The 24,336-nt window shown below is 41.5% G+C and overlaps 1 protein-coding gene and 1 long non-coding RNA gene across 12 annotated transcripts in view; one reads left to right on the top strand and one right to left on the bottom strand.

Annotated features, from left to right (window-relative positions):
- The window catches only part of LOC106880682 (protein numb-like), a 182,233-nt gene extending 167,194 nt beyond the window's left edge, over nt 1-15,039 (top strand). For all 11 annotated transcript variants that reach the window (XM_089341181.1, XM_089341177.1, XM_089341173.1 and 8 more), the window contains 3 exons: nt 9,484-9,699; nt 12,254-12,505; nt 13,614-15,039. In XM_089341181.1, coding sequence (XP_089197307.1) covers nt 9,484-9,699; nt 12,254-12,505; nt 13,614-14,314 — 1,169 coding nt within the window. In that variant the 3' untranslated portion in view covers nt 14,315-15,039. The remainder of the gene's footprint in view (nt 1-9,483; nt 9,700-12,253; nt 12,506-13,613) is intronic.
- LOC149131264 (uncharacterized) lies at nt 10,650-23,755 on the bottom strand. The gene is made up of 2 exons (XR_016238234.1): nt 22,539-23,755; nt 10,650-11,215 (listed from the first exon to the last, which is right to left on the bottom strand). It is a non-coding gene; the product is annotated as an uncharacterized LOC149131264 (long non-coding RNA).
- Between the last annotated feature and the right edge of the window lie 581 nt (nt 23,756-24,336).

The following is a 24,336-nucleotide window of genomic DNA, read 5'->3' as shown; positions in this document are numbered from 1 at the left end:
GTACGTTCGCTCGTTCATTCATTTCGTTCATTCGTTCCTTCATACGTACGTACGTACTATCGTTCGTTCGTACGTTCGGACGTATGTATATGATTCCGTTCGCTCATACGTACGTTCGTTCTTTCGTACGTACATTTGTTTCTTCGATCGTTCATTCATTCGTTCTTTCGTTCGTACCTACGTACATACTTACGTTCGTACGTATTTACGTACGTAAGTTCGTTCGTTCTTTTGCTCGGTCTTTCGTTCGTACGTACGTTCGTTCTTTTATTCGTTCTGTCATTCATCGTACGTACGTACATTCGTAATTACGTACGTGCGAACGAATGAACGAACGAACGTACGTACGTAGATAAGTACGTATGAACGAACGAGCGATCGAAGGAACGTACGTTCGCTCGTTCGATCGTTCGTACGTATTTACGTACGTAAGTTCGTTCGTTCCTTTGCTCGGTCTTTCGTTCGTACGTACGTTCGTTCTTTTATTCGTTCTGTCATTCATCGTACGTACGTACATTCGTTTCTTGGTTGGTTCGTTCGTTAGTTCTTTCGTTGGTTCATTCTTTCGTTTGTTCGTTCGTTGGTATGTACGTTCATTTGTTCATTCGTACGTACCTACTTAGGTTCGTATTTACGTACGTACGTTCGTTCCTTCGATCGCTCGTTCGTTCATACGTACTTATCTACGTACGTACGTTCGTTCATTCGTTCGTACGTACGTAATTACGTTCGTTTCTTCGTACCTACGTAGGTTCGAAGGAACAAAAGTACGTACGTACGAACGAACGAACGAACGAACGAAGGTGCGAACGATCGAACGAATGAACAATGAAAGAACGTTCGTTCCTTCGATCGCTCGTTCGTTCATCCGTACTTATCTACGTACGTACGTTCGTTCATTCGTTCGTACGTACGTAATTACGTTCGTTTCTTCGAAGGAACAAAAGTACGTACGTACGAACGAACGAATGAACAATGAAAGAACGTAAGTACGTACGTACGTACGTTCGTTTGATCGTTCGTTCGCTCGTACGTACCTTCGTTCGTTCGTTTCTTCGTACGTACTTTCGATCGTTCTTTTGTTCCTTCGTTCATTCGTTCCTTCTTTCGTTTGTGAATTCGTTCGATCAATCGTGCGTTCATTCGTTCGTTTGTTCCTTCGTACGTACGGTTGTTCTTTCGTTCGGATGTATGTACCTGCGATTGTTCACTCTTTCGTTCATTCGTTCGTTCGTTGATTCCTACGTTCGTTCGTTCGTTCGTTACTACGTACGTATGTGCGAATTTTCATTCGTTAGTTCGTTCGTTCATTCCTTCGTTCGTTCATAAGTTCGTTCGTTCCTTAATTTCGTTCAGTCGTTCGTACGTACATACGTTAGTTCGTTCGTACGTACGTACATTCGTTCGATCGTTCCTACGTACGGATGTATGAACGTTCATTTGTTTGTTCGTTCGATATTTCTTTCGTACGCAAGTGCGTACGTACGTTCGTTTGTTCATTCTAATATACGTACGTACGCTCGTTCGGACGTACGCTCGTTCGTACGGACGTATGTACGCACGTTCCTTCGTTCGCTCTATCGTACGTACGTTTGTTTCTTCGTACGTACGCACGTACGTTCTTTCGTTCAGTCGTACGTTAGTTCTTTCCTTCGTTCGTTCTTTAGTTAGTTCGTTCCTTCGTATGTACGTTCGTACGTATGTACGTACGTTCGTATGTACGTACGATCGTTCTTACGTACTTTCGTTCTTTCGTTCGTTCCTTCGATCGTTCGTCCGCACGTACGTACGTTCGTTCGTACCTACGTACGTAATTACGATCGTTCGTTCGTACTTTCGTACGTAAATACTTTCGTTCGTTCGTACATACGTAATTACGTACGTACGTTCTTTCATTCGTTCGTTCGTACGTACGTGCGTATGTACGTTCAATCGTTAGTTCCTTCGTACGTTCGCTAGTTCATTCATTTCGTTTCTTCGTTCATTCGTTCCTTCATACGTACTATCGTACGTTCGGACGTATGTATATGATTCCGTTCGCTCATACGTACGTTCGTTCTTTCGTACGTACATTCGTTTCTTCGATCGTTCTTTCGTTCGTACCTACGTACATACTTACGTTCGTACGTATTTACGTACGTAAGTTCGTTCGTTGTTCGTTCGTTCCTTTGCTCGGTCTTTCGTTCGTACGTACGTTCGTTCTTTTATTCGTTCTGTCATTCATCGTACGTACGTACATTCGTTTCTTGGTTCGTTCGTTCGTACGTACGTACTTTTGTTCCTTCGAACCTGCGTAAGTACGAAGAAACGTAGATAAGTACGTATGATAAGTACGTATGAACGAACGAGCGATCGAAGGAACGAACGTACGTACGTAAATACGTACGCTCGTTCGTACGGACGTATGTACGCACGTTCCTTCGTTCGCTCTATCGTACGTACGTTTGTTTCTTCGTACGTACGCACGTACGTTCTTTCGTTCAGTCGTACGTTAGTTCTTTCCTTCGTTCGTTCTTTAGTTAGTTCGTTCCTTCGTATGTACGTACGATCGTTCCTTCGATCGTTCGTCCGCACGTACGTTCGTTCATACCTACGTACGTATTTACGATCGTTCGTTCGTACTTACGTACGTAAATACTTTCGTTCGTTCGTACATACGTAATTACGTACGTACGTTCTTTCATTCGTTCGTTCGTACGTACGTGCGTATGTACGTTCAATCGTTAGTTCCTTCCTACGTTCGCTCGTTCATTCATTTCGTTTCTTCGTTCATTCGTTCCTTCATACGTACGTACGTACTATCGTTCGTTCGTACGTTCGGACGTATGTATGATTCCGTTCGCTCATACGTACGTTCATTCGTTCGTACCTACGTACATACTTACGTTCGTTCGTTCCTTCATTCGTTCTGTCTTTTGTTTGTTCGATCGTTCGTTTTTACGTACGTTCGTTCATTCTTTTGTACGTAGGTACTTGCGAACGTACATCGTACGTACGTTCGTTCTTTTATTCGTTCTGTCATTCATCGTATGTACGTACATACGTTTCTTGGTTCGTTCGTACGTATGTACGTTCGTTCGTTCGTTCGTTAGTTCTTTCGTTGGTTCATTCTTTCGTTTGTTCGTTCGTTGGTATGTACGTTCATTTGTTCATTCGTACGTACCTACTTAGGTTCGTATTTACGTACGTACGTTCCTTCCTTCGATCGCTCGTTCGTTCATACGTACTTATCTACGTACGTACGTTCGTTCATTCGTTCGTACGTACGTAATTACGTTCGTTTCTTCGTACTTACGTAGGTTCGAAGGAACAAAAGTACGTACGAACGAACGAACGAAGGTGCGAACGATCGAACGAATGAACAATGAAAGAACGTAAGTACGTAATTACGTACGTACGTACGTTCTTTCGTTCGTTCGCTCGTACGTACCTTCGTTCGTTCGTTTGTTCGTACGTACTTTCGTTCGTTCTTTTGTTCCTTCGTTCCTTCTTTCGTTTGTGAATTCGTTCGATCAATCGTTCGTTCCTACTTGCGTTCATTCGTTCGTTTGTTCCTTCGTACGTACGGTTGTTCTTTCGTTCGGACGTATGTACCTGCGATTGTTCGGTAAATCGTTTGTTCACTCTTTCGTTCGTTCGTTCGTTGATTCCTACGTACGTTCGTTCGTTCGTTACTACGTACGTATGTGCGAATTTTCGTTCGTTAGTTCGTTCGTTCGTTCGTTCATAAGTTCGTTCATTCCTTATTTCGTTCAGTCGTTCGTACGTACATACGTTAGTTCGTTCGTACGTACGTACATTCGTTCGATCGTTCCTACGTACGGATGTATGTACGTTCATTTGTTTGTTCGTTCGATATTTCTTTCGTACGCAAGTGCGTACGTACGTTCGTTTGTTCATTCTAATGTACGTACGTACGCTCGTTCGTTCGGACGTACGCTCGTTCGTACGGACGTATGTACGCACGTTCCTTCGTTCGCTCTATCGTACGTACGTTTGTTTCTTCGTACGTACGCACGTACGTTCTTTCGTTCAGTCGTACGTTAGTTCTTTCCTTCGTTCGTTCTTTAGTTAGTTCGTTCCTTCGTATGTACGTTCGTTCCTTTGCTCGGTCTTTCGTTCGTACGTACGTTCGTTCTGCCATTCATCGTACGTACGTACATTCGTTTCTTGGTTCGTTCGTTCGTTAGTTCTTTCGTTTGTTCGTTCGTTGGTATGTACGTTCATTTGTTCATTCGTACGTACCTACTTAGGTTCGTATTTACGTACGTACGTTCGTTCCTTCGATCGCTCGTTCGTTCATACGTACTTATCTACGTACGTACGTTCGTTCATTCGTTCGTACGTACGTAATTACGTTCGTTTCTTCGTACTTACGTAGGTTCGAAGGAACAAAAGTACGTACGTACGTACGAACGAACGAACGAAAGTGCGAACGATCGAACGAATGAGCAATGAAAGAACGTAAGTACGTAATTACGTACGTTCTTTCGTTCGTTCGCTCGTACGTACCTTCGTTTGTTCGTACGTACTTTCGTTCGTTCTTTTGTTCCTTCGTTCGTTCATTCCTTCTTTCGTTTGTGAATTCGTTCGTTCCTACTTGCGTTCATTCGTTCGTTTGTTCCTTCGTACGTACGGTTGTTCTTTCGTTCAGACGTATGTACCTGCGATTGTTCGTTAAATCGTTTGTTCACTCTTTCGTTCATTCCTTCGTTCGTTCCTTAATTTCGTTCAGTCGTTCGTACGTACATACGTTAGTACATTCGTTCGATCGTTCCTACGTACGGATGTATGTACGTACGTTCGTTTGTCTGTTCGTTCGATTTTTCTTTCGTTCGCAAGTGCATACGCTCGTTCGTTTGTACGTACGGACGTATGTTCGGTCGTTCGTTAGTTCTTTCCTTCGTTCGTTCTTTAGTTAGTTCGATCCTTTGTATGTACGTTCGTTTGTACGTTCGTGCGTGCATACGTATGTACGTACGTACGTTCGTTCGTACCTACGTACGTAATTACGATCGTTCGTTCGTACTTACGTACGTAAATACGTTCGGACTTTCGTTTGTACGTACGTACGTACAATCGTTAGTTCCTTCGTACGTTCGCTCGTTCATTCGTTTCTTCATACGTACGTACGTACTATCGTTCGTTCGTTCTTTCGTACGTACGGACGTATGTATATGATTCGGTTCGCTCATACGTACGTTCGATCTTTCGATCGTTCGTGCGTACATTCGTTTCTTCGATCGTTCGTTCATTCGTTCGTACCTACGTACCTACTTACGTTCGTTCGTTCCTTCATTCGTTCTGTCTTTTGTTTGTTCGATCGTTAGTTCGTTCATACTTACGTACGAACGTTCGTTCGTCGTTCGTTTTTACGTACATTCGTTCATTCTTTCGTACGTAGGTACTTGCGAACGTACATCGCACGTACGTTCGTTCTTTCGTACTTACCAACGTACGTTCGTTCTTTCGTTCGTACGTATTTACGTACGTAAGTTCGTTCGTTCGTTCGTACGTATGTTCGTTTGTTCGTACGTACGTACGTTCGCTCGTCCATCCGTTCGTTCGTACTGACGTACCTTCGTTCGTTCGTACATACGTACGTACGTACCTACCTACCTACCTTCGTTCGTTCATTCGTTCGTACGTAAGTACGTACGTTCATTCGTTAGTTCGTTCGATCGTTTGTAAGTACATTCGTTTGTCCGAACGTTCGTTTCTTCGTACTATGTACGTTCGTACGTACATACTTTAGTTCATTCGTTCGTACGTACGTAAATTCGTTCGATCGTTCCTACGTACGTTCGTTTGTTTGGTCGTTCGATATTTCTTTCGTACGCAAGTGCGTACGTACTTACGTTCGGACGTACGCTCGTTCGTTCGTTTGTACGCACGTTCCTTCGTTCGCTCTATCGTACGTACGCACGTACGTTCTTTCGTTCGGTCGTACGTTAGTTCTTTCCTTCGTTCGTTCTTTCGTATGTACGTTCGTACGTACCTTCGATCGTTCGTCCGCACGTACGTACGTTCGTTCGTAATTACGATCGTTCGTTCGTATTTACGTACGTAAATACTTTCGTTCGTTCGTACATACGTAATTGCGTACGTACGTTCTTTCATTCGTTCGTACGTACGTACGTACGTTCAATCGTTAGTTCCTTCCTACGTTCGTGCGTTCATTCATTTCGTTTCTTCGTTCCTTCATACGTACTATCGTTCGTTCGTTCCTTCATTCGTTCTGTCTTTTGTTTGTTCGATCGTTAGTTCGTTTGTACTTACGTACGTTCGTTAATTCTTTCGTACGTAGGTACTTGCGAACGTACATCGTACGTACGTTCGCTCGATCGTTCTTTCGTACTTACCAGCGTACGTTCTTTCGTTCGTACGTATTTACGTACCTACGTTCGTTCGTTCATTCGTTCGTACGTACCTACTTCGTTCGATCGTTCCTACGTACGTTCGTTCGTTCGTTCGCACGTACATTCTTTTGTTTGTTCGTTCGTTTGTTCATTCTAATGTACGTACCTACGTTCGGACGTACGGTCGTTCGTTCGTTCGTACGGACGTATGTACGCACGTTTCTTCGTACGTTCTTTAGTTCGGTCGTTCGTTAGTTCTTTAATTAGTTCGTTCCTTCGTATGTACGTACGTACGTTCGTTCGTTCAGTCGTTCGTACGTACGTACATACGTTAGTTCATTCGTTCGTACGTACGTACATTCGTTCGCTCGTTCCTACGTTCGGATGTATGTACGTACGTTCGTTCGTTCGTACGTACGTTCGATCTTTCTTTCGTTCGCTAGTGCGTGCGTGCCTTCGGTTGTTCGTTCGTTTGTTCATTCTAATGTGCGTACTACGTACGTTCGTTCGTTCGTACGTACCTACGTTCGGACGTACGCTCGTTCGTTCCTACGTACGGACGTATGTACGCACGTCCCTTCGTTCGCACGTACGTTTGTTTCATCAAACGTACTCACGTACGTTCTTTCGTTCGGTAGTTCTTTCCTTCGTATGTACGTACGTCCGTACGTTCGTTCGTATGTACGTACGTACGATCGTTCTTTCGTTCGTTCCTTCGATCATTCGTACGTTCGTTCGTTCGTACCTACGTACGTAATTACGATCGTTCGTTCATTCGTACATACGTAATTACGTTCGTTTGTACGTACGTACGTTCGCTGTTTCGTTCTTTCCTTCGATCGTTCGGACGTACGTTCGTTCTTTCGTACATTCGCTCGTTCCTTCATTTCTTTTCTTCATTCATTCGTTCGTATGTACGTACTATCGTTCATTCGTACATATGTACGTAAGTTCATTCGCTCGTTCATACGTACGGATACGTTTCCGTTCGCTCATAAATAAATATATATATAAATATATAAATATATATTTTTTTTCTTTAAGTTTCAGCTTAGAGCTGCGGCCATGCTGATGCACCACCGTGTTGCTACACTGTTATTACAGGGAGCCTCTTACAATATGTGGCACTTGGTGAAGAATGGAGTTTGATTTAGCAACCCTCATTTGCACCTCCTGCCGCGAATTAGGTTCATCTGGGACTCTCGATAGGAAGAGGTCCAGCTTTGATTTAAAAACTCCTACATCTACTTTGTGCAGATTCCTCAGGCTCTTTGGGAGAATATTAAAAAGCTGCGGGCCCCTGAATCCCAAGCTGTTGCAGTAACTGGTCCTGAAGCGCGATGGCATTGCTGGGATCTTTGGCACTATGCAGTGTCGTCCCGTTCTGGCATTGGTGTAGCTTTCATTGCCAAAATTTGGCACAATTCCTTCCAGATGTATATTACTGCATACCTCTCCCGCCTTCTCTCCAGGGAGTAGAGTCTTAGCTGAGCAGTTGCAAAGAGACAATCTCCTCTGGATTGCTTCAAGGTCTGCTGTTAATTTCAGACTGGTGGGTGACCACAGCTGTGAGCAGTAATCCAGGCAGCTGAGGACGAATGTCCTCCAGAGGATCATGGTTTCCTTATCTCTGGTTCTGAATGTTCTCAGGATCCATCCAGCCAATCGTCTGCACTTTGTTGCCATTCTGGTAATGTGCACTTGGAAAGAGGTATCATCACTCATGTCGATACCCAGGTCTCTCACTGATTTAGGCTCTGGGATTGAAATTCCCTGCGGACCAGTGTACTCTGTAAGTTTCATATTCAGTTTTGGACGTTGGTAGTGCAGGGCTTGGAATTTTTCAGCATTAAACTGCATATTATTGTCCTCAGCCCATCTGTAAAATATCTATATATATATATATAAATATGTATAAATATATATATATATATATATATATATATATATATCGCTGTCATCCATACATACAGACTTGTCCTTTACAGGTGCTGGTGCCACAGAAAATGCACCCATGCAAGTTCTGCACAGATGCAGCCACTGTTGGTGTCACATAGAAAGCACCCAGCACACTCAGTAAAGTGGTTGGCATCAGGAAGGACACCCAGCCATAGAAACCCTGGTACAACAGACAATTGGTGTCTGGACAGTTCCTTTGCTGGCCATCTCCTGTCAAACTGTCTAACCCATGCCAGCATGGAAAATGGATGTTAAGCGATGATAATGATGTGTATGTGTGTGTAAACCCCGAATTACTCCTGAGAAGTACTCAATATTATTAAACTTATAATTACAGTAGTGACTATAGCAAAATTTTGTGTTTGTAAAAAGGAAACCAGTTCGTAATGTCCTTTGTACGTCTTTAAGATGATCAGGTACCAGTTGTTTTTAATTTGTTTAATTTTGAATTTCTGTTGTGAGTTGTAAAAATATGTGAACGAATGAAAGTTTGTAGAATATATGAATAGAATAAGAGTGATGAACAATGTCTGAACATTGCATGTGTGAATGAGATTTAGTTGCTCTTTCTAGCATGTTAGAGTTTGCTTTGAATATTTGTATAAAATAGCTGAATGGAAAGTTGCAATAAACTACAAGCTGATGGCCTGGGGTTTGCATCTGCTCAAGCATTTTGATACCTCCTGGGGCAGGACATTTTATTATATACATCATACCACATTTTAAATTCCATACCCCTATGCCAAGCACTTCCTTTATTAATTTCCCTGGTTTACAAAGATATCTGTTTTACTCTTTAGTTTTCAAATTACTGTCAAATATAAATATTCACATAATCAAGTATAATCTCATAGCTTTGAGATTTCAGTGATGTGATTGTTTTCTTTTAGAATGACATTGTAGGGTAGATGTAAGAGGCCAGATCTGGCTGGTTTGAACATAAAACAGGCAGAATTTTGGGGCCAGATGTGACTCGTTTAAATGTTAAATGTTTAATTAATAATTCTCTCAAAAATTTTAGTTACACACAAAAAAAAAGGGGTTGGGGTTTGGGCCTGGAAATTCTGGATTTGAGAGTAGTTTGTGTGTCTGGTGGTCAGTTTGTGTCCTGGGCAGTCAAGTTTACTAATCTGAGTTTCTGCTGGTTAATAATTCTCTTTGACAGAACCTATTCCAGTGAAGAAGGTCGACAACCCTTATGCAGTTCAGAGACCACACGCCACACACTCCTTGCTCCAAAGACAAGGATCTTTCAGGGGATTCGAGAAATTACATGAAACTTCATCTCCTTTCAAACGGTCAGTCTCTCTAAGATTGAACGAACTCCCGTCAACCTTAAGAAGACAGAACGCTGTTCTCGAATCTCCACCCAATGCGGGCGGTAAGTTTCTCCCTTTCTTTCTTTGTGTCTTTTGAGACTGGGATTTGGTGGAATGATAGAGAAGTTTACTTGCAGTTTTTTTTTTTTTGTGATCACGTGGTTCCACTACACGAGTGTTGGTTTGTTTATGTTCCTGTAGCTTAGCAGTTCAGCAAATGAAAACAAGTATTGAGGTCAATTTCTTCAACTAGAACTCTTTAAAGTAGTGCCCTTGCATAGCTGTTGTCCAATGACTGAAACCAGTAAAAGATAAAGGAGGAACACTAGTTTATTATGGAAAGACAAAACCTGTGGCTTATAACAAGTGCCAAGGGGCTGTGTGCCAAAAAGCTTGCTTCCTAACCAGCTTTCAACCCCACTACATGGCACCTTGGGCAAGTGTCTTCTACTATAGCCTTAGGCTAACCAAAGCCTTGTGAGTGGATTTGATAGACAGAAACTGAAAGAAGCCCATCATATACACACACACACACACACACACATATATATATGCCTTCTGTTCTACAAATAAATTGGCTGTTTCTCCTGAATTATATCCCTTGTTAAAAAGAGTTACCTCTCCCTTGAACCTCTGGAAAAAGGATTGCAAACAACAGGAATTTGAACAACTAAGACGAATAAAGGTACATTAATTTACTCTAGAGGATAAATTCTTTGTTTGCCGAAACTGTCTCCGTTTTTAAGTATAATGGACGAATTGCTTTGTGCCAACTGGGACCGAGAAGGAGAGAGAGTCTCAAGAATGAAGAATTTCTCCAAAAATCCCGTCATTCAGAAAGGAGGATTGTCTGATTGTCTGGAGGCAAGAGGACAGATGTAGAACACATGTTCCTGCTGCTATAGGCGTCATCAGCACATCAGTTGTTTTACTTTATTTGCAGGAGACAGATTAAAGTTTAGATCCATCAATCGACTTCTTTGCAACAAATGGATCCCATGTGGAAGTGCTCCGATGTTGATAAAACTCTCTTTACTCTTTTACTTGTTTCAGTCATTTGACTACGGCCATGCTGGAGCACCGCCTTTAGTCCAGAAAATCGACCCCAGGACTTATTCTTTTGTAAGCCTAGTACTTATTCTATCGGTCTCTTTTTACCAAACCACTAAGTTACGGGGACGTAAACACACCAGCATCGGTTGTCAAGCGATGGTGGGAAGACAAACACTAACACACATACATACACATATATATATATATATATATATATATACATACATACATACATATATACCAGTTTCCGTCTACCAAATCCACTCACAAGGCTTTGGTCGGCCTGAGGCTATAGTAGAAGACAATTGCCCAAGGTGCCACGCAGTGGGACTGAAACCAGAACCATGTGGTTGGTAAGCAAGCTACTTACCACACAATCACTCCTGCGCCTATATATATATATATATATATATATAAATGAACTTCCACACAGTTTCCATTTGCAAATTTCAGTCTCAAAGCATTTCTTAAACTTGTTGGGATAACACCAATTGTTGTTTTTGACTTTCATTCTTCCAGCATCAACTGAAGAAAAAAAAAAAAAAAAAAACCTTTGTAAATACCACTAATACGTTTCTGGGATTTCAAGTTACTTATATTCTTTGAAAAAAAGAAAAGAAAAAAATTAAGGTCCCATATTTTTAAACAAAATTTGCCCTTTTGCTTAAAGCTGTTAACCGTTGTTGTTGCTGCTTTTACTGTTTCCCATAATGCAACAGCCAGTAGAGTTTGTGTGACCATAACAACGCTTTGCTTTCAATTGCTTTGTCTCACAATAACCATTTTGTGTTTCCTATATTTGAAGCCACCCTTGCCCACCCCCAGAGATAGGTTGAATAGTTTTGACAGTACCCCAGATACACAAATATAGAAGGTAAATTGTGCGTGAGTTTGAGGTAGCAGTACCCCAGATACACACATAAGATAGACTGTGTAGCTGTTTGCAGTAACAATACTCTAGATATACAGGTATGGGGTACGCTGTGTATCAGTTTGGGTTATCAGTACCTCGAGATATACCGATGTATACCAGTCTGTGTCGATTTGTATTGAAAGTACAGGTAGAGAAATCCAGAGTGGATATAACTGATAAAAGTTATCAGTTTTGGTTCATAATATTTAGCTCCCTGCCCTCGTGTCATCTCATTAATGCTATCTTTACTATTAACATACCTGTGCATCAATTATTACCTTTCTACAGGTGGTGAGCAAAGAATCATTATTGCATTCATCGAAATGCTTCATAACATTTCTTCTGGTCCCTTACATTTCTGAATTCAAATCTTGCTAAGGTTGCCAGTCAAACACTGGGGTTGATGTAATTGACTACCCAACTCCCTAAAAATTGTCGACCTTCTGTCAAAATTTGGAGCCATTATTTAATACCTTTCTAATTTAACCCACCTTATTGTTCCTTTGTCTTATGTTCCTTCATTACATTCTTCTCTTGTTCCTCTTCTATTCTCACGCCAAGCTAACTCACCCCACTCCCTCTTTCCTCCTTATCACACCTCCTGCTGCTTCCACACATAAACATATTTGTCTTCATCTGTTGTGTTTCAGTGAGTAGTCCTATACCCGAGCTGTCCCCTTCTGACGAGAACCCGGATTCAGTCGCCCAGATGTGTCAGCAATTATCCATGGGGCTCCGCGCCCTTAGCACAGACGATCCTTTTGCCAGTGTCCCTCACAGTACGCTCCAGTCCCTCCACTGCCCCTCCTCCGGTGTCATCAACACTGGAGCTTCATTCCAACAGAGTCCCACACATATCTTCAGTAACCCTGGCAACCAATCAGCGAACGCTTCCTCACAAGGTAGGTTTCACATTTACGCATGCATGTACACAGGAGGACACACACATTTACTAGTACACACTGACACAGACATAACATGCTAACAGATATACACAGGGACACACGCCTGTGTGCATGTGTATATATATATATATATATATATATATATATATATATATAAAGGAAAAGGATGTAGACAGGATTTTGATAAAAACTATATACTTTCAGCCTAGGGATTCATCATGAATCCCTAAAAGGATGAAAGCATTAAATAAATAGATTTTTCTCGAAATCCCAACTATTTCCTTTTGCCTAATACATGAAATCTGTACACCACTTCAAACAATATATATATATAGATAGATAGGCCACATAAAAAGCACCCGGTATACTCTGTAAAGTGGTTGGCATTAGGAAAGGGCATCCAGCTATAGAAACCAAGCCAAACTGGAACCTGGTACAGCTTCCCAGCTCTTGTCAAACCATCCAACCAATGCTAGCATGGGAAATAGATGTTAAAGGATGATGGTGAGATATATGTGTGTGTGTAAAAGGGTAAAGACCCTCTTCAGTCATGCGTGACCATGGGATTGCACCTAGAAAGTTACCCTCCGAGACACAAGACTGGGAGAGGTTGTTTATGGAAGACCAGCAGTCACCCATGCATACCAGCCTCCCCTCTGCACGCCACTGATGTTATCTTGCCCTGGAGACGCTCTCTAAAGTATTGCGCAAGCCTTATTGGACCTAAAGTTGAGCAGGAGGGTATTGCAGTTGACTTTCAACCTGAGTTGAATTTAATATATATATTTATGTGTGTGGCTGGTTCTTTGGTAGAAGACACTTGCCGAACAGGTCATGTGATAAGACAGAACCTGAAACCATGTAATTAGGAAGCAAGAGTTTTACCACACAGCCCCACCTGTGAGTATACCAGACACCTATGCACCAAGCTATCAGGAGTTTCTTATACAACTTACTTTCACTGCTGCAATAGTTACTTTGTCCCCATTCAGTCGACAAAATGTTTTGCTCGATTTGTAAAGGACCAGGGGTGGGGTTGGTTATTATTATTTCTTTTCTTTTGCTTAATATTGTTTTTTCTTATTTGTGTTTTCCTCTTTTTCAGTGAATCCCCATAAAGGAAGTGATTTGAAGGCTGCCGACGTCACTAATCCATGGGCAACAACTAACAACTGGTCCGCACCATCGTCGTCTGCCCCGTCTTCTGCATCCACGAACCCATTCCTTGCAAACCCCGCTGTGAATGGCGTGCCTTTTGCCAACGACAGGCTACCGACCGGCGCCGCCCACCTTTCCCGCGCCCCGCAACTGACCCATTTGCGCAGCCATTCCATAGACACGTGTGAACTACTGACCAACGGCCGACAGGCAAACCGCAAGCCGACCCTACACGAGTTGGCCAACCAGCAGCGAAGCTTTCAGCACAGCAATAACAACAATAACAACAACAACAACAACGGCTGGGGGCCGAGCGTGGATGCTGCCAGCAATAAAACGATAAGGGCCGCCGTCGGCGTCGGCGGCGGGCCAACGACGCAAATGCCTCCATCCTCTAGCAAAGCTACTGCTGCCGCTGTCGCTGCCCCTACTGCTAGCAGCAGCAGCAACAGCAACAGCAACAGCAGCAGGCTGACAGCACTGTCATCATCCAACAGAAGCTCACACAACTCCTCGCCACACATAGATCCGTTCGATGTGGCGTGGGCCGCGAAAGCAGCCAGTCTCCAGGCCAACAACCCTTTCCAAGGCCCCCACCAGCTCTCAGCGCAGGCTGACAAAGAAAAGACTTTCCAAGTACAATTATAGATAGATAGTTGATTTATTTACCTTTCCCCCCACCCTTCCCACAATCCCCATTCCCCACTTCTTACCCCTCTTTTTATTTTTTATTTTAATTGTTTTTTTTTTTTTAAATTGTCTTTTTCCTCAGAATTTCTATTTATTTATTTTATTTTTGTCTACACTCATTTCTGGGGGGGAAAAAAAAAAGTTACCAAACAAATATTTTTTTTTTTTGAATTTCTATTAATTTCAATTTTTTTTTTTTATTAAATTTATAAATATAAATTTTTTTTTTTTTAAATAAACAAACAAGGTTGGTGGGGGGAAAAAAAAACAAATAAAGAAAAAAACAAATTACAAAATTTTTAAAATATTACACAAGAAAAATAAATAAATAAAGAAAAAAGGAATAAAAAAAAAGCCCAGTGTGGAGTGAAGAATCGATTTTAGCTATTACAACTCCTCTTTGTCTCGAAAAAAAATTCTTAAAAATTCTTCCTTATTTACCCACCATTACCACCACCACCACCATCTCCCCCACTACTTTCTTCCCATGTTTTTCTTTTCTCTCTCTTTCTACCCCCTCCTTCCTGACCTCATCCCTATCTCTATCTCTCCTTTTCTATTTCTCTTTTTTCATTTTTTTTTTTTCACAAAAATCCAAATCATGTACAAAATAATAATAATAATAATAAAGTTATATATAGAAATAAAAAATCCTTTTCATGTCAAACACAATGGAAACCATGTATATGTAATTATTCTTTATTGCTCTCTCTCTCTCTCTCACTTCTTTTTTGTCTGTCTGTGTGTCAGTCTCTTCCTCTTGATTTACTGTCAAGGAAAAAAGAGACGAAAGGGTTATGTAAATTCAGTCTTGCATGATTTTGTTTTTAAAAATCTTTTTTTTAGGCATGGCTGTGTGGTAAGAAGTTTGCTTCCCAGTCGCATGGCTCTGGGTTCAGTCCCACTGCATGGCACCTTGGGCAAGCACTTTTTATTATAGCCTCAGGCCAACCAAAACCTTGTGAAGGGATTCGAGAGATGGAAACTGAAAGAATCCTGTGTCTTCTACTATAGCCTCAGGCCGACCAAAGCCTTGTGAGTGAATTTGGTTGACGGAAACTGAAAGAAGCCCGTCGTATACATATATGTTTGTGTGTCTGTGTTTGTCCCCCGCCAGCATCGCTTGACAACCAATGCTGGTGTGTTTACGTCCCCATAACTTAGCCATTCGACGAAAGAGACTGATAGAAAAAGTACTAGGCTTACAAAGAATAAGACCTGGGGTCGATTTGCTCGACTAAAGGCGGTGCTCCAGCATGGCCGCAGTGAATTGACTGAAACAAGTAAAAGAGTGTATTGAAGCCTATTTGCTTCAGTAAAGGTACATCAATTTGCTCTACTCCTGCAGGTCATCACTTTGGTTTTAACATCCAGAAACTGTCACTCCACCAGTTACAACAAGAAGAGTCCCAATTGATTTGATTAATGGAACAGTATAACATTCAAGTGGCTGAGTACTCCACAGCCACGTATACCCTTAATGATGTTCTCAGGGAAATGACGCAGAATATTTTCTACTCTAGGAACAAGGCCAGGGGAGGGGACTAGTCAATTAGACCGACCTTTATCGACCCTGAAATGAGGAAAGGCAAAGTTGACCTCGGAGGAAATTTGAACTCAGAACATAAAGACAGACGAAATACTGCTAAGCATTTTGCACGGTGTGCTAACCACTCTGCCAGCTCACCACCTTCAGCATGGCACAAAATGTGACAAGGCTTTCCCCTGTTGAATTACTGGTATAACTCGTTTTCACCACTGAGTGGACTAGAGCAATGTGAAATAAAGTGTCTTGCTCAAGGACACAACATGCCCCCTGGGAATTGAACTCGTGATGTAACGATTGTGAGCTGAATAGTGTAACCACTAAGCCGCACATGCACATTCATTAACTCCCAGAAAAATCTACCACACAACAAGGATATTGTTTGAAACAGACCTGATCAATCTCATAAAATTAAATTTAATGACGACAAACAGTTTCAAACCTGATCTAACCGTTTAGCATTTAGATTACTCTTGTCAAATACTATTCTTATTTATTCACACAGTTTTGAATTAATCCTGGATTATCTCATAGCTCCATTTGTGTGGATGGATGGATGGATGGAGTGAGGAAAGCTTTAATGGTTAGAGGTGCTAGAGTGAGAGAGAAGCAAGAGAGGTAGGAAAGCTTGAGTGGATTGATGTTGCTTCAAAGGGGTACGTAACCAGCATGATGTGATGGGGTAAACCAGCATATGCTGATATTAGGGGTTGCTTTCTATGCCTTGACCCGAGCATGAGACGGGGCTTGCCTCTGAGCTGGGAAATGAATGGAATGCCTGGTGTGTGTATTTTGTTGTGACTACCCCCTCCTATGGAGAATAGGCCTTGGTAAATTAAAATCTCACAGCTTCAAGATTCTGGTGATATGTTTGTTTTTAGAATAACATTGTAGTATAGGTGTGAAAGGACAGATCCAGCTTCTCACACCTACCCTACAATCATTGTCATCATCGTTTAACGTCCGCCTTCCATGCTGGCATGCGTTGGACGATTTGACTGAGGACTGGTGAACCAGATGGCTGCACCAGGCTCCAATCTGATTTGGCAGAGTTTCTACAGCTGGATGTCCTTCCTAACGCCAACCACTCCGAGAGTGTAGTGGATGCTTTTACGTGCCACTGGCACAAAGGCCAGTCAGGAGGTACTGGCAATGGCCACGCTCAAAATGGTGTATTTTACGTGCTACTTGCACAGGAGCCAGTCCAGCGGCACTGGCAACGATCTCGCTCGAATGTCTTTATACAATATCATTCTAAAATTAAATCCTCTTTACATCTTCGAAATCTCAAAGCTACGAGATAATTCCTGATTAATTCAAAACAATATGAATAAATAAGCATTACATTTGACAGAGTAATCTGAACGCTGTAGGGTTAACCATAAAACAGGTAGACTATCTCAACCTGAAATGGCCATTTTAAATGCTAAAGGGTTAAAGAATACCTGTTCTGAAACAATTCCAGTAATTCTATTTGTACAACAAAACACAAAAATATATGAACTGAGCAGACAGCATTATGTGACTCACTCTGCTTAGTAATATCACAAGTATATACAGGGTGTCCCGAAGGTCTGGGTACGTGGAGTAAATAAAATGATAACATAAACAATTAAATATAAAAAATAATAATTTCTTAAAATATGTGTTAATCCCCATGTGGGTACATGGAGTAAATAAAATCATAACATAAACAATTAAATATAAGAAATAATAATTTCTTAAAGTATGTGTTAATCCCCATGTACCCAGACTTTGTGGACACTCTGTATATATATATATATATATAAAGAAAAATAAATCACAGTGCATAGAATAAGATTACAATGATGAAGCCAAATGCCTAGTGAAACAGCTGGATGTAGCAGACACTACAGCATTGTAACCTTAAGATTCAGAACTTACTTGAAGGCCCTGTGCACCCACAGACAAAATCCAGATTAGCAAAAAGCCTGACTCAGCTGGATGCCCTTCCTAATGCCAACCACTCCGAGAATATATATATATATATGTATGTATGTGTGTGTGTGTGTATATAAAGATATATATATATATATATATATATATATATGGGTCATATGTACAGAAAACAAGAGACAAAGACAGGTGAGGGAACAACAAGCAGGTGTATTAGTTTGACGCTTGAGAAGAATAGAAAAGTCTTTGCTATTTTGAGCCTATGGTCTTTGACAAAAACTAACAATGGAGAGAGAAAAAAGTGTCAGGATTAACATATGCATATGGTGAAAAGTCACAACTTTAGCCAGTTATGTATAGCAATTAAAAGAATGCAGTACTGTTTAAAAGCAGCTGGGGGTTACTGGAACATATCTAGGCCATATTTTATTGGTAGTAGGAGATGCAGACTCTGCTCGGTGGAGAAGAGAACCATTCTAAAATATCCATACATGGCCTATGCAAGAGATGGCTGTGAAAATAGCACGCACACACATACAATACATGTATATCAGTTAGATGACCATAGAAGAAAAAGAGTACACTCTGTATGAGAAACAGAACATATCCAACCAGGGTCTAGTTATACCTCTAGCATAAAAGGGGTGATGCAGTTCCAGCTACCATGACTAAAGTGTTGTCAGTATTGCCAAGTGCAATAGTCAGCATGAAACCAATGGTATATTACTGGTTATATGCCATAACCAGTAATATACTGCTCAACTAGTTAGACAGACAGATAAATAGATGGTAAGCTAAAACATGGCCATACTGCTATGGATGCCAAAACATGGCCCTATTTAGGCAGGTTGTCTAAGTAACATATGTAGATCAACTCGCCAGAAACAATGGATGCCACCCCAAAGACCTTCCTCAACTAATACAGGACTGAGATGGATGGCATGTGCAGGTTAAAAATGTTCAAGCAAGCTCAACCAGGTAACAATGATGATATATAGATACATATGTACACATATAGATAATAAGAATAGGATGGAGTAAATTCAGAGAGCTGTTACCGCTGTTGGTCATGAAAGGTTTCTCTCTCTAAGTGAAAGGAAGATTATATAATGCATGTATACAGACAGCAATTCTACATGGTAATAAGACATGGGCCCTGGATGCAGAGGACAAGCGATGGTTAGAAAGGAATGAGGCTAGTATGCTCCATTGAAGGTGTGATATAAGTGTCCATGCTCGACAGAGTGCTAATGTTTTGAGAGAGAAGTTAGGCATAAGAGGAATTAGTTGCTGTGTGCAAGAGAGAAGACTGCATTAGTTTGGTCATATGATGCGGATGGATGCTGACAGCTCCATAAAGAAGTGCCAGTGGATGGAACACACGGAAGAGTGAGACCCAGAAAGACATGGGACGAAATACTAAAGAACAACCTCAGGAAGCTGAACCTTTCAGGTGAGATGATGACAAAGGACCAAGATACCTGGCACCTGGCCATACTCAAGAAGACCCACACCCTGCAGAAGAAGTCTTAAAACCAATCCTTCTGGTGGTGTAAAGCACTCATGGCAGTGCCACACAAAAGCACATGTGCAGTGCCACATAAAAGTGCCCATGTGGTGTCACATTAAAGCACTCCTGCAGTACCATGTAAAAATATCCAGCACACTCTGTAAAGTGGTTCGTGTTAGGATGGGCATCCGGCCATAGAAAGCATGACAAATCAGACTGGAGTCTGGTGCAGATCCCCAGCTTGCCAGTTCTGGTCAAACCACATCCAACCCATGCCAGCATGGACAACAGGACGTTAGATGACAACGATGGTGATTTTATATATATATATATATATATATATATATATATATATATAACAACACAAAGGAGAGAGGATCAAAATAATTATGGTTGCATCTTTTTCTAACATGATTCTGTTAACCAGGATGGAAAAGGCTTTTTATCATGGAGAAAATTTTTTTTTTACAAGGGGGGACCCACCCGCAACTACAAGGGGTCCACTCGCAACTGCAAGGGGGCCGCCCGCATCTACAAGGGGGCTCACCCACAACTACAATGCTATCGTTTCATTTTCTTTTTTTTTTTTTTGTTAAAAGTATTCTTTTCAACTGTCTACAAACACAGCCAGGCTGAAATAATTAATGCATTCTTCCAGGAGTGAATAAAAATTTCTCAAACTTGAGGGGATGGAGCCCTTAGATACTAACAAGGGCCCCCACATATGGATTCTAATGACGCAGGGACCCGCTTGCCATCAGGCAACCTGACAACCTGGCCAGTCCACCACTGTCAATGGTCATAGACGCCCTTGTCATTTGTCTCCACTCCAAGGTTACCCTACAGACATCTGTGGCTTCACTGTTCCAGTATGAAATGATACATACTCGTTCATCTCCTGAAAGTCTAGCTCTAGCTAAACTTTATCTCGAGTCAGCTAAGCTACAACTCTTCACCTCGTCTTTCAAGGGAATTAAGATACCTGGGTATGGGACTGGGTTTATTTGATATCAGACGTCTCCCCTCCCCGAGACCTTTTCACGCCACGAAAATTTTGTTATTCTAGCTAACGACTAGCTTATAAGCACAACTACTATGTTATATGGCTACAAAACATGGTTCAGCTTTCTGCTTCGCTTGGTGTGTATGATGGCTGGGGAAGCATTGACAAAACGCGGAAAAGAAAAATGTTCCCGCGATGGATTTCCATACAACTTTAACAAAGTAAGCAAAATCGACTGTGAATTGAAATTTTGGTCTGGTGTGCGGGGAAATCGATGCAAAGCAAGACTACATACAAAAGTTTTGGGAAGTGGTGAAGAATATTAAATTTCCATTCACGTGAAGCTTCGCCAGCATAACAAGTTGCATATTTTAGAACAAATCTAAAAAACGGACAGCAACCGAATTAGAACAGTAAACGGAGAATACAGTACAAACAATAATTCAGAGGCAAGACCATCGTTGACTGCAATATCAACTTAGTATACAATGACCAAGAACATGGAAGTTAGATGGATTGCGTAAGATTCAGAAAGGGAGAGGAATGCCTATTATGAACGTTTGTTTATTGGATATGAACCACTTCAAGATATGAAACTATTACAAATTTTGCAAATATGAATGCTGTTGAGCACCCGAGCAGTATTGCTCATAATTACCAAATGAAGAGCTGAATAAAGTTTTCTCTTAAAAAGAATATTTCCTTTCATTTAATAACAAATCTTTCACTTAACGATTGTGTCATATAAAGGGAGATAACTCCCATTTAACTATACCAATCGATTATATTGTTTCCTCTCTCTCTCATTCCCATTACGTATCATCCTCCTTATCATTTAACGTCCGTAGTCCATGCTGGCATGGGTTGGACGGTGTGACCAGAGCTGGCAAGCTAGTGGGGGGGGGGGGGGGCTGCACCAGACTCCGGTGTGATTTGGCATGGTTTTTTTTTATGCATATATGAAATGGGAACGTGTTCGTATCAATAGCAATCGAGATTATTTAATGTTTCTCTCGTTCATTCTCTAGTGTGTGTATTCCTTCGTTCTCTCCTTCGCTTCTTATACCAAAAGGTGCCGCCGGCGTCAAATAGACCATCACCAAAGCAGGATCCGGTGTCCAGTCAGCGGAGTGGAAACATCGGCGTCCAATCGTCCCATTCTGAAGATAATCCTTCCCAATCCGTTTGTTCACCTCTCATTATCGAATTCGTTCCTGGCCTCCCATTTCGTAGTATGTTCATAGCAGCTCACCTTGTTTCTCAACGTCGGGGGCTCCTACTTCTAGAAATACTTCACAGTCCATCACTCGCTGTCAAACACAACCAGGAAATCCTCGTCTTCGATCCTGTCCGTGGTATTCCTTTCCTGAGCTCACGCTACGCAGCGCACTGCCTCCCAAACTCTACTCCTATCTTGCCAACCATAAAGCTACCCAGCCAGCTCGTCACATCCATCACTATATCAATGTCACCCACAACCCTATCGACCACAATCTCCTATTCCCTCACTGACGTTTACTGTCCCACCATTTTCACTACACTGACACCTCTACATCTAACCTCCTCCTGCTAGCCTTAAGCCGGTTATTCCACTCCAGTTCCCAACCATCTTTGTGGTTACCAGCGCTGTTGTGCAGCGCGTATCAATGAGTAAGCTCTTACTTCCCTTCCCACCGCTAGGTAACGGGAACGTAAACACAACAACACCAGTTGTCAAACGGTGGTAGGGGACAAACACATATACATATAATTACACATACTGCGAGCTTCTTTTAGTTTCCGTCTAGCAAATTCACTAACAATGCTTTGGTCGGCCCTGAGCTATAGTGGAAGACACTTACCCAAGGTGTCGTACAGTGGGACTGAACTCAGAACCATGTGGTTGAGAAGCAAACGTCTTACCATATAGCCATGCCTGTACAAAATTTCATTAGAAAAATATTCATTTTTCTGAAATTTATGAGGAAACTAAGTCAGCGGTGTCGGGGCAGACTCGAGTAAGTAGTTCAATGAGACATGTCTTACTTTCTTAATTCAGGCCACGACATCACCTTCGCAGGAAAAAGGCCTGAGAACATCACTACCAAACCTTATATTCCTATCTTTGTGGCTATGTTAATCGTCAACGACAGAAACAAGTGACAACAGAAAATGCTGAAATAGTGTACGGTATGAAAGACGAACAAAAATAAAAGAAGACTCCTACCTGGCGCTTGTGGAGCGACTTCAAACAGGAAAACTACTCAAAACTGCCACTGCAATTCGTTATGTAATCCTGGGACACTCACTAACCTGAACTTCTGGGTCAAAAATCAGTAATACACCAGAATTCTATCAGCATACCTGTTCTATTTGGTTACCGTTCCATGAAGACAGCTGATTGAATTTCCCGCAATGTTGCCTGACGTCACTTCCGGTGCATCACACAGCATCCCACAAGTAGAATGTGATTGGAAGATTTAACTGCTATTTCTAACCATCCCAATGAGCTCTACTTTATTGTATTTTAGAAATAATTTTATCCAAATTAGCGAACTGGCAGAATCGTTAGCTTGCCGGGAAAAACGCCTAGCGACAATACGTTCGTCTTTACATTCTGAGTTCAAATTCCCCCGAGGTCAAATTTGCTTTTCAGGGGTCGATGGAGTTAGTACCAGTTGAGTACTGGGTCGATATAATCGACTTACCCCCAGCCCTGAGACAAAATCTGAAACCAATAAAGAGTTGTCCAATATCTGGATAGTCAGAATCCAGAACACCCCCACTTACCATAATCTTGCGTAACCCGTCCAACACACTTTGGACCTTTGGCGTTTCATGTGTGTGTGTGTGTGTAACATAACTATTTTTTTTAATGATGGAAACTGAAATTCCGGGCTTTTGGAGAATGTTTAAAATTCTTCCCGGACGCCAATTTGGACTGTTGAATCGAGGAAATGTCTTAGAAAATACAGACATATGGCAACCCTAGTCCAATTCATCCTCTATTAAAAATGGTAGAAAGTGATTTGAAGATTTGACCACTACTTTTTACGTGGTTGAGCGACAATACAGGGATTTACTAAGAGTTGTCTCCCTTATCATGTCGGAATTCCTGAAGATATTTTCTCGTTCAATGACGATTTTTTTTTAATTTTGGAACAAGGCCAACAAGTTTGAGAGAGGAAGTAAGTCGATTATATCAACCCCAGTGTTCAACTGGTGCTTATTTTATTGACCTCGAAAAAAGTGAGTACCAGTTGAGCACTGGAGTCGACATAATCGACTGACCCCTCCCCCGGAATTGCAGGTCTTGTGCCAAAATTTGGAACCAATATTGATATCGATTCCTTCACTTTTTTTATTTATTTTAGCTTAACATTATTTTCGCTTTTCTTCTTCAAATTGAAGAAAGCATTAACAACGCTACTTTGATATCCTGCATCTTTCACGAGCTCCTCCTACTGACATCACTCAATATTGATTCATTATCAAATTATAATTTAAACGAGATATTCTTTCAGAATTTAGGGACAATAATGATACAATAAATTTATCTAAAGAAGATCAGCTTGTTGTTTTCGAATTGAATACAATGTCGAAACATGTAATAGACAACCCATATTTGTTGAGTGTGAACTGCTGCAATATTTAGGGACCTGCTAAAAGACTTCCCCTGGCCTGCTTTCAATTCGTCCCAGAGAAACCCCTTCTCTCTCTTTTTTTTTTTTCCTGCAATTGGAAGCAGGATTCAATCAGAATGCACAGATCCCATAAAGGTATTGCAAGACATCTGGGTCAATACCCTAAGCTTCCACTAATTCATACCCCCTTGGTTGATATCTTTGTAAATCTTATTGTTGGCACTCCGTCGCTTACGACATCAAGGGTTCCAGTTGATCCGATCAACGGAACAGCCTGCTCGTGAAATTAACGTGCAAGTGGCTGAGCACTCCACAGACACGTATACCCTTAACGTAGTTCTTGGGGATATTCAGCGTGCCACAAGGCTTTGAATTACAGAC

Source organism: Octopus bimaculoides, chromosome 24, assembly GCF_046866305.1.
Source record: "Octopus bimaculoides isolate indiv1 chromosome 24, ASM4686630v1, whole genome shotgun sequence".
Taxonomy (NCBI): Eukaryota; Metazoa; Mollusca; class Cephalopoda; order Octopoda; family Octopodidae; genus Octopus; species Octopus bimaculoides.
The sequence above is the reverse complement of the archived record's forward strand: the minus strand, read 5'-3'. Positions and strand labels throughout refer to the sequence as shown.